Source organism: Lepisma saccharinum, chromosome 28 (genome assembly GCF_977018435.1).
Source record: "Lepisma saccharinum chromosome 28, izLepSacc3.1, whole genome shotgun sequence".
Classification (NCBI taxonomy): Eukaryota; Metazoa; Arthropoda; class Insecta; order Zygentoma; family Lepismatidae; genus Lepisma; species Lepisma saccharinum.
In genome coordinates, this window is record NC_139256.1 from 37,442,880 (window position 1) to 37,454,858 (window position 11,979).

Below are 11,979 nucleotides of genomic sequence, written 5' to 3' on the forward strand. Positions count from 1 at the left end.
CATTAGTTTGAAATCGCGGAGGTAGAAAGCCAGCAAGTTGTTTGTTGCAGTTCTTCTAATGTGTGGAAATGTATGTATTAGAGCATTTACAAATGCTGTGTGATTTCTGTGGTGAAAAATAAGTGTTTAAAACGTGGAAAACCAACGTTTCCTCGGTTATATCTACTGATCGTATTTGGCGCTGCAGTCGAAGTGCAGTTCGAAAGATCTTCACTTCCAGTCCACGACTTCAAGACCGCACTGCGAGATCATTCTCGAAGTATGCTCGCTTCAAGTACGGTCTTGCACCTTTCGGACACGGCCTTAGATCCTGCTGAGATTAGGAACCTCGAGCACAGACTAACCCCGAGCCTGTGTGTACGTACAAGCACGAAAAACACAACGGACACGCGCTGGTAGAAAACCTGTGTTAAATGTAGCAGAGGAAGATGTCCTAGTCCAGAGGATTGTGCGACTAGCGGACGTAGGATTTTCTCTCACACCGCGACTGTTGAAAAAGTGTGTTGACACGTTTTGTACACAAAACAAACAGAGCCACACCCTTTCAACAATATGCAAGGTGCAGCAGGTCGAACATGGCTTCGTGGGTTTTTTGCACGACATCCTGAAGTGGCTAAAAGAAAATCTCAACATATAAATGAAGCAAAGGCCCAGAAGTTAAATAGGTTCATTGTCCACGATTATTTTCAGAAAATACACAAAGTGCTCGTTGATCTGGGTCTTGTGCAGAAACCCGAGCGGGTATTTAATGTTGATGAGAAGGGATGTCGCTTAAGTTTACATCATCAACCTGTTGTTTTGGCCAAGACTGGGTCCAGACGTGTGCACTACAGAGGAAAAGAGCGTGGGGAAAATGTGTCAATTGTGTGCTGTGCAAATGCAGCAGGAACTGTCATTCCGCCAATGATTCTGTTCAAAGGGCAATGCCTGAAAAGAGAATGGGACAATAATCTGCCTAATGGGAGTGTCGTGCAGGTAACTCCAAAAGGTTCATTGACTACTGAAGTGTTTGTTCAATGGCTGGTGGATTTTGCTCGGTTCAAACCAAATGGACAGTGATTACTAGTGTTGGATGGAGCCAAGTGCCACTTGGATCACACAATTCTTGATGCTGCTGACAGACATGATGTTAACCTTTTCTGCCTACCGAGCAACACTACCCACGAACTTCAACCGTTGGACAAATCTGTCTTTCGATCCTTTGAGTCATATTGGGATGACGAACTTATGAACTACTGGGCACGAACGGAAGACAGAAATTTGCCAAAACACAGCTTTGGTGCGATTTTCACACCTGCTTGGGAAAAGGCCACAGTTCCGAGAAATGTTGTGTCCGGATTTGAAGCATATGGTTTGTTTCCATGGAATCCTAATAGAATCCCTGATGAATCTTTCGCGCTCAGTGAAACTACAGCAATACTTGTTGTACCAGAGGAACACACAGACGTCGCAGTCCCTGGACCAAGCAATGTCGTACACCAGACACCTACAAGTACGGCGACGCAGCATGTTGATACGAATGAGACGTCTGGTTCTCGTCACAATTCAGCTGCACAGACCATTCCGATGAATAGGATACGCGCCTTTCAGAACATTCTGTCTACCCCAAGGAGAAAAGCCCCTCCGACGAAAACGAGCAAAGCCATCAACAGTCGGGATACTGTTATTATCAGATCCTTATTTCCAGAAAAATCACCGGGAACATCAAGAAGGTCAAGGTCTACACAGGGTGGGGTGGGAGTACACCTACTCGTCCAAGTTGGTTTTGTTTTCTGTGTGCACAGGATTTTGTCAAAGACATGAGATTTTGTGAAAGTTGTGCCCGTTATGTTCATGAAGAGTGTGTTAGTTTGACGAAAGCGGATAAAGAATTGTTTTTCTGTCCTGAATGCTCTCGGTAACATCAACAAAGGTTCAATGTTGTGTGACACGTGTTTCTTAAACTTTGATAATGTTCATATTCCTGTCCGAATAATAATTAATCACACTCATCATGTAATACATATCGTATCGTACCCAAGGTATTGGGTAAGAAGTATAAAGTCTTAGCATAGCAGGAAGCAGAGAAAGGAATGCAGAATAAGCAATTAGGCAAACGTTAGGTGAGTGTTGGGATTGTCAGGAGGTGTGATGAGTTGGCGAGAATAGGAGAGAGAGTAAGGTCTTTGGATTGTAAGAGAACAGCAAAGTGGAGAACGATTATTGGATGATGGTGTGTGATTGAATCGATGTCTCACAGGGAGGTCAGACAAGTGACATTTGAGAGGACAAGTGTAGGAACAATCTTCATCTATTTGTAAGGCAAGTAATATCCTTTTCTTAACCAATCCATATCGGTTCAGTCATGGAGAGTATAAATCCCAAACGCAGCATGGGAGTTGCGTTACGATATTTAATAATGATTATATTATGTTTGTCATTACTATCTATACTTTTTTTCATTATATTCATGGGGTGAAAATATATTTGTTTTGTATTATTTGTTTTGTAGCGCAGTTTGTCCTGTCCCCTCTGTTTACAGTGGGTGGCAAAATTGTGTACAGGGTGTATGCAATTTCGCCAGTTGCAAGCTTTTTTTTGTCTTTTGAAGTACCTGATTAATAGTGTATGAACGTGATTTTTTTTTTCAACACATACCTTAACCTATATACTATCAATTTCCAGTACAGACGTTATCACCATACCTATCAGGAATTTGCAACGGTCGTTCAAAGCTTAACGTGGCGAAATTGCGCACACCTACCTTATATTTTTTTATTTGAACATATTCAACATAATTTTAAGGACATAAGTTGTTCAAATTAAAATTTGTATGAAATTTATAAACACACAAAAGCACAGCAATGTGTACATATTTAAGAAACCAATTTTGTCAACTATTAATTACTTTTCACATAGCAAATTATTGTAGAGCATGCACGAGAGCTCTTTGTAACTTTCAAAACAAATTGTAAAGCAAAAGATTCTACAGAAATACTTTTGTACAAGGGAACATACAAAGTGTAATGATTTCCATGAATCCTAAAAATGCATCTATGTAATGTACTTGGACCTCCCAGAGAACAGTTGTTTTAACATGTTTATAGTAATTTTTCTAAAAATTAGATTAACTCGCTACGTACAGGAAAGTAGCTTTCTTGTCCACCGATGCCAAGTTTTTTTAAGTGCTTTGCCTAAACCTAAAAGCGAAACGAAAATACGTAACCAGAAATGGGAGGGGAGGGAAACTCCAGCATCTTTCGATAGATAACAGTTCCCGTTTATTTTTTTTCTCCTCAACCTGTCTTGGCAGTCAATTTTAGTTGACCGTAAGCACTATGCATCTCATTGATTAGAAAATATGACATCACATGACCTACAAATTGTAACGAACCCGTCTCGTCACAATTTGTACGAGTCGCACCTCTATTTTCGTGACCTTTCTGATAAAAATATGTAGACTTGTAACACTTAGCTAACTAAGCTATTGGTCCATCTCTTTCCTCCTCCCTCGAGAGACATGGACCGTTGCAAAATTTTCTTCATCATGTTTCAGAGATCGAAAATATAGGAAAAAGGATCAAGATAAGAAAAAAGTACCGAAATATGTTGTTTTATGTCCAGTAAATTAGCAAATAATAGCCTGGCAAATATGTAAAAGTATATAATATAAAACTTTTGTAAAATCATATCAGTTGGATAATTCGTTGACATTTTCCTGTTCAGGGTATGTATCTAGAAAGGAATTGAATATGTAATTATTATGCATGTAAATCCGGGCTCTACTTATTACGGTCAAATTCTTCTGATTTCAATTAACATAATGTTGAGAAGGGGAGAGGATATTATAAACAATGCACGTAGTATTTTATCGCCATGATTTGACTGCTACACTAATTTTGTAAAAATGTACTGTTACAGAACTTTTGCTAGCTTAGTTGGTCTCTTCATGCAGGTCTTGAGTAATATGAGATCTGCCTTTGTTATCAAAATTTTGACCTAACACGACCTGAGATTTCGAAACATCGAGTCTAAAGAATGTTTTTGTTTCTCTTCCCCACAACAATTGGCGGCGGACTATAAACACCATAATTGAGGTCTGTTGCAATTTAGTTAAAAAACGAATCTATTGCAATATGCCAATTTTATGTCAATTATGGCTATATCATCACCATCAGTATTCTAACGTGAATTACATTTATTTTGGTAGATAATGACATTTATTTCATCCACTTTAATGGAGACTTAATCCAAATTAATTGGAAACATGGTCTTCAATTAACTTTTCATAAAACTTACCTTATACACTGTGGAAATTTTGGGACTGCAACCGCGGTGTCTTCCATTATTGGCGTAACCAATTCCGAGCCCCTCTCGATGTCTCGAAGTCACTGCTCCACATTGAAATTTTTATAGAAACGAAGATAGCCCGTTTTTTTTAGGCTTTAATGTGTTGAATGGAAGGTGTCATTCCTTGTTTATTGACTTTTGTTTTCGTGTAATATCTGGAAATTTGATTTGAGTTTCCTTATTTAGTGTCGCTTTTCTGCCACTTTTGGCTAATCGCGACGATGAGGATAGGTGATGATATGATGAAATTGATGAAGGGCTATTCTCAAGGAACATCCATGGTAAAATTCTAACCCGGCACGTCTGGCGTCGTGCTAACCACTCAGCCACGGAGGTCGGCAATACCACGTAAGTAACGAAGTTACAAGTAACAGTTACGTTTTTAGAAATTCTAACTGTAACTAGCTACTTTCAAAAGTAAGTCACTATAACTGTAACACAGTTATTTTTTAAAATAAAAGTAACGTTATCACCAGTTACTTGTAAATCTGTAACGTGAAGGAAGAGCTAAATTTGGAAACTCTGTTTCGAACTATGTGTCTTCTTTGGATGCTAAGGTGAAACAATTTTTAGAGGAATATCCTCAGGCAAGGAAGCTGCCTTTTGTTGCATGCTAAATTTCGAACATCTACTCTCTATTGCAATGCGTGGTTTTTAATTACGTGCGCAACTTTCAATGTTTTGGGTTTTAAAGCAGGTGATAGGTCTATATTAGGGTGGGTGGAAAAAATGAAGTTTACTTTATCAAGTTCAAATAGTGTGGGAAAATTACATTATTGCAAGCTGTAACGCAGGAGAAAATCAAACCAAAATGCAGGCTCGACCAGGACTCGAAGCCGGATCTCTGGCATACCTTGCCATTTCTCTAACCACTGAGCTACTATCCGGCCTGGCTTCGCCTGATTTTTCACTATCGCTGTGTTACCTGCGTGGAATCGTCTCTGTCAGTGCTACCGCAAAGGTGTCTGTTGCCTTTGATACACAGTAGACTTCGACGTTGCCTGGTTCCTCCTAGCGTAGAGATGATAATTATTGTAGATTAGGCACACACAGGAGATGTGTGTGCCTAATCTACAAAAATCGGTTAATATCTTCAGTTCGTGCAAGAAGGTTAAATTTTCAAAAAAAAATATCCAAAACTATTTAAGTTTTCGATTTTCCATTTGTACAATTATTTAATTTAATTTTTTTCTATCGCAAATGTTTTCTTTGGCTTTAATATTAACACATCTTAACAAACATGCACATGAAATAAGCTGTACTTAATCTACTTATGGTATTTTATTCTTAAATTGTGTAAAAAAATGTAGGAAAAATTACAGAAATTGCAAGTTTGGGTATCAGAAAATGTGTAAGTCCTTTTACTCGATGGTAAAATATTTTACAGACCATGAAATGTATTTCAAAGTTTTGACGAGAGGTGACAGAAGTTTTGAGCCCCAAGAAAGCCAAAGAAGATACAGATTTAACAAGGCTTTTATTTTTCAACGTAATTCCCCTCAAGGGATACAAACCTGCTCCAGTGGTGTTGAAACGCCTTTATCCCAGTGGAGAAGAACTCTTCATGTTGTGACCATGAGAACTCCTCCAGGGCTTCTATAGCGGCGGCGTCGTTATCCAACTGACCTGGAACCCGCAGTCATGGATTGTTGCCATGACATTTGCTGCGGTGTGTGCGGGAGTATTGTCCTGGTGGAAGAGGACACTCTGCTCAGCATGCCTGGCCTCTCTCCTTTGCTTTGCACTCCGACACGTTTTAGGAAGTCAGAGTAACATTCCCCGGTGATGGTGTGATGCGTTTCAAGGCAATCAATCAACACAACACCTCGAGAATCCCCAAGAAACTGGTGTCGTCACCTTCCCGGTTGACGGCGTGAACTTGACCTTCTTCGGTGTGAAAGATGGTGTATGCTTCCATTGCTTCGATTGTTATTTCTTTTCCGACTGATGGTGATGAACCAGTACTCATCCATCACAATGAATCGAGCAAGAAACTTGTCCACATCTGCTTCAAACAGTTCCAAATTGTCCCTGACATCTTGTGCCGAGGGTGCTTCTGCTCAGGAGTCAGAAGACGTGGGACCCATCGAGCAGAAACCTTTGAGACTCCAAGCTCTTTCTTCAAAATGAAATCGACTCTCTTCTGTGAGATGCCCAATCTGTCTACTGCTTGACGAGTTGACAATCAGCGATCTTGATGATCATGTCCAGGAGAAGGTCAATGTTCTCTTTGATGGTGAAAGTTGCTGGTCTCTTGGACATTAGTTCCTGTTCAACTGTTTCCATGCCAGTCTTGAATTCTTGTACCAGCGTTTGACTGTGGTATATGAAGTTTAAAATACTGAGCATATCTTGGTGGATTTCTGATGGTGACATTCCTTTGAGATGAAGTCATTTGATCACCGCACGTTACTCTAATTTGTCCATTTCAAGCAATCACTGAACCATCTTCACTTCAAGACCCTGAACCAAACAAAAATTTACAAGAACGTTAGAAACATGAACATGGGACATGATACTAATGAAGAGTGGGTACATTATCATAAATATCATTTGGTTTGATTAGCTACTCATTCTATGTCATACTTAAAAGCTTTTAGTTCGTCCTCGTATTGTGTATTTTTTTATGTACATGTTTAGACACACCCTTCCGAACCATACAACCATTGAGAGGATATCTTAATCACAGTTTCAGCTTTTGAAGATTGGTTCTTGGATTGCAACACCCTTCTGAAACATGTTTTCTGGGTGGGCGAAGAAAGCATCCCTCTGAATAACATGATCACGTATTTCTAACACCGTTCTTTACATAATTGTTCTTCTAATATTTTTAATATAGGAAATGATCCTAAGAAAGTTTAACAAACAAAGTGAAGAATTTGAGTTCATAAATTTTCCTGATAACTTCACTCATTTTCATATATGAGCTATTAAACAACGTCATATCTACACCCCAATCTTCGAGACAGAAGCATCTGACAGATCTTCCTTTATATTCCACCTTATCATCCAAAAATTACAGAGCGTTGCATGTTTTAGTTTCTTTTAAATTCATGGACAAAATATCAGCTTAAAAAGTAGCTAGGCCGTAAATAAATAATGTAATGACTTGTACGCAGCTGCACCTGCGGTTTGATGAGGGGAGTGAGTTTGGCGGGGAAAAAATCAGCGCAAACTTTAGTGGGAAATGTAAGCACAAATAAATACTTGTCTGTGTAGAACACTCAACCAACATTAATATCAACAAGACTACTTCTGTTTTATATTCGAACTACTACTTTCTGTTATGTATACAATACCTATTTATAGTCTACTACAAAACGTAACGAAACTTACTTTAACTTGCTGCATTCCTTCATCTGGGAGCCTTCATGGTTGCATAATTTGACGCAGATTCCTGCCCTTTAGCTTCTGTTAATAAATTGTTTTCCCTTTTGCCATGTCAGTAGTGGGTTTTACGGTACGGACAGTGCGAGAAAGGAAGAGCATCCCCTCAAGCAGCTTTGCTACACTTAAAACTTGCTTAACATGAGCATATGAGTTTTTGGGCAAGTGTGGAATCTTGTCTAATTCAAGATTTTTGTAAAAATGCCCTCGGGAATTTTTCAGAAACGAAGAGCTCTCTTAGATTGATTTGCTATACTTAAAACTTGCTCAACATGTTCATTTGTTTAAGTGTAGCACCTGCCTAACCCAAGAGTTTTGTAATTTTTAAAGTATTAACTCTCCTCAAGCAAATTTGTTAATATTTACAAAAATTGCATCAGTTTGTCTATAAACTTGTATCCATACCCACTTATACATATTTACTTCAGGTTTAAGTTCAATTGGATACTATTCAATTTGATTATCTAATATTAAAACAATGCAATATGCAGAGCCTACCTCTAGAATTGGTCTGTGTTTGCATGTTTCCCCTCTGTGGCAATGTGCGCAATTCCCGAGACGTTAGTATTGATTTTTTTCCTCAGTGCTAGTATTTACAGAAATTCCTGAATATTGCATCAGCCAGTATTGTGAGACTGACTGAGGGGGACAGACGTGTTGATACAGTGCTTCTCATACTTACAGGTTTAAATTCATATTGAACAATATAAAATCTGTTATTTGTTGTAATCCACTCATATTTAGAGTCAAGCTTATATTTGTCCCAGCCTGTTATACATAACAAGGTTATTGCTATTCAAGATATGCATGTTCGTGCAGGTATTTGCGCCGGGTCAGTGTGAATGATTTTCCACTTGTGGGCTATTGGTTTTACATTTGAATCCCAGGAAATTTTATATAAATACCAAAGCCAGAAATATTAAGTGTATACACACCTACACACATACACGCACATACAAATCACAGTGCTGAACCCAACTGATATTTTTTATCCAGTATAAAGTTTTGAATTGAAACCCAGGAAATTGTATATAATAAACAACAACAAAAATGCCGAATCAAAAATATTGTAATCAATGCAATAAAAATATATTTAGCTCTAATTGGGCCAGACATCAAAAAATTTGTAATCCGGACAAATACAAAACTCCCACAAAAATTTGCCCCAAATGCAATAGAAAATATAACATGGAATATTTTACATATAAACATAAAGATACTTGCTCTGCATTGCCCTCTCAACCATCCACATCTGCTCAGAAAAGAAGGCACGAAGCACCTGTTAATACCAGAGCAGCAAAACAGCTACGCCATGCACCTATCCGTAGCAGTTTTAATGCCCAACTTAGGGATTACCGGTTTGTATCAGAGCCAAGATGGGGCATTGAGAATTTCTTGAACAGTATAAATTCTGATCTGCAGGCAATTCTTAATGCACAAAATGGCTCTTATAAGCTATCCCTCAAATTGTTTGTACAATATAAGAAACCAAATGGCACAAAATTTACACAGCCCCACATAACAGAAACTGTACCTGTATATTCAAATTCAAATTCAGACAAAATAATAGGCAATTTGATAGATCAATTAAATATCAAACACTCTGAATTTGCGGCAAAAGAGTCAGGATGGAGCCTATGCGGTTCATCACACAAGCTCTATGTTAATATTTCTGAATTCACTCCATTACAAGGATCTACTTATGTGCCATTGCCTGCTAATATCAAAAACAAAAGAGCCGTGGTCAATATAAAAAACGCCGACCAGAAATGCTTTTTGTGGTGTATATTAGCTGCTTTGTATCCAGTTTCAAGAAATCCTGAGAGAATAACTTATTACAAACAGCATGAACACGATTTTGATGATGTAATGGAGGGTTTGGAATATCCAATGTCTGTAGAGAATATTGATAAATTTGAAAAAAGGGCCAGGCACATCAATGGCAAACAATTATCTATTAATGTATTTATTTGTTCCACTGGCAATTGCCCGATAGCACCTCTCAGAATCAGTACACTTGATGATGAATCTGCTATTCCGATTGATCTGCTCTTAATTGAAGGAGATGATACATACCATTATACTTTGATACATAATCTTGAAGCTTTAGTGAGAACACAACTAGACAAAACTCATACAATATTCAAGTTGTGCAGAAGATGTTTGACTGTATTTGATGGTCAAAAAATGGTGAAGGGGGTTCGGGAAGAGAATGCAGAAATTGCTAAAAACAAGTTAATTGAGCATCTGAAATACTGTGGCAACCATAAACCTGTTCATATGGTGATGCCCAATCCAAGTGAAAATTGCAAATTCAAAAAGTATGAAGCCTTGTTGGAACACCCAGCATTTATTGTCTATGATTTTGAATCGAATCTCAAATCTCTTGCATTCTGTAGCCCAGATCCAGAAGAATCATCAAGTACACCTTACCAGCAACATGAACCTTCCAGCTTTTGTTGTGTGGTTATACGGGATGGTGTTGTTATTAAAGAATATTCATACAAGGGACCAAATGCCATCAAAATATTTGCACATATAATAGAAAATGTGTGCCGTGACATAGCATCTAACATCTTATTAATATCAAAGCCTATGTTGCCTTTAACAGAGGAACAGATTGAAGATTTCAACAATGCAGAAAAATGCCCGGTATGTGATTGTGAATTTTCAGATACAAATATCAAGGTGAAACACCATTCTCATACAGATGGTAAATTCTTAATGGCCCTGTGTAGTAGCTGTAATATTAAGATCAAGAGACCAAAATTTATCCCCATATTCTGCCATGGAGCATCCAATTATGATTTCCATCATCTGATCAGGTACGAGGGGTTTGACAAGCAGAATTTAAATATTTTAGCTGAAAATGACGAGAAATATATATCTATTAGCAAGATAATTAAAGTTGATGGTGTTTCTATTCAATTAAGATTTCTTGATTCTTACAGATTTTTACCTGCTAGCCTGGCTACACTGGCCTCTCAATTATCTGATGATGACTTGAAAATCACACGTGCCTCGTTTCCATATCAGGACCTGAAATTAATTAGGCGGAAGGGTGTATATCCATATGACTATGTCACAGATTTTTCTAAATTTGATGAGTGTTCCCTGCCACCACAAGAAACATTTTACAGCAAAATCAGAGGATCTGGAATCACTGATGAAGATTATCACCATGCCAAATTGATGTGGAGCAGTTTTAAATGCAAGACATTTGGTGATTATCACATGGCTTATTTGAAACTTGATGTCACCCTCTTAGCTGATATACTGCAAACATTCAGAAAATCTTCCATGCAAAATTATGGACTGGACCCAGTGTATTTTTACAGTGCCCCGGGCCTAGCATGGGCCGCAACGTTTTTCAATACCAAAATGCAATTGGATCTGATCCACGATCAAAAAAAATATCTGTTTATGGAGGAATGTATAAGAGGAGGGATGGTGCAATGTTCCCAGAGATATGCAAGAGCAAATAACAAATACATGCCTGATTATGATCCAGCACGGCCATCAAATTATATACTTTATATGGATGCAAACAACCTCTATGGTCACGCCATGATGCAAAAACTGCCATATGCAGGGCTTGAATGGGTCGAAGATTTCAATATTGAGGATCTTCAGAATTTTGATGACAGTGACTATGGCCTGTTCTTAGAGACTGATCTGATAATTCCTGATGATTTGCACAATAAATTTTCTGATCTGCCCCCAATTCCCGAGGTTAGGTGCCCACCTGGCTCTAAACAGAAGAAATTGATGATGACTCTGGAGCCGAAACAGGGATATGTCATATATTACAAAAACCTCCAGTTCCTGATGAAACATGGTGTTCAAGTAACCAAAGTTGGCAAAGTCTTGAGGTTCAGGCACTCAGAATGGTTGAAACCATACATTGATACAAACACGGAGCTTCGAACATCTGCAAAGAGCCAATTTGATAAGAGCTTGTTTAAATTGATGGTGAATTCAGTGTATGGCAAAACTATTGAAAATGTCAGGAAACATACCGATGTTAAAATAATTACTGACCCCAGCCTGAGCAAAAAATTGGTTGCAAAGCCCAACTTCAATTACAGAAGAATTTATGATGAGTACATGGCACTTTTCAACATGATGAAAACAAAGATCAAGTTTGATAAACCTATTTATGTAGGGGCTGTGATATTGGAATTGTCCAAATTACATATGTTAATATTGTATTATGATGTGCTGAAACCTTTTTATGGTGATCGTGTAAAATTATTGTACATG

The 11,979-nt window shown here is 38.1% G+C and overlaps 1 protein-coding gene across 1 annotated transcript; it reads left to right on the forward strand.

The window, feature by feature from the left end:
• Positions 1–552: 552 nt before the first annotated feature.
• LOC145980902 (uncharacterized) lies at positions 553–1,059 on the forward strand. Its single transcript, XM_083113986.1, has one exon. The coding sequence runs from the start codon at positions 553–555 to the stop codon at positions 1,057–1,059; it is 507 nt and encodes a 168-aa protein (XP_082970112.1).
• Positions 1,060–11,979: the final 10,920 nt, after the last annotated feature.

Coding starts and splice junctions, on each gene's coding strand:
- LOC145980902 (XM_083113986.1), top strand. CDS start 553: ATGCAAGGTGCAGCAGGTCGAACATGGCTTCGTGGGTTTTTTGCACGA.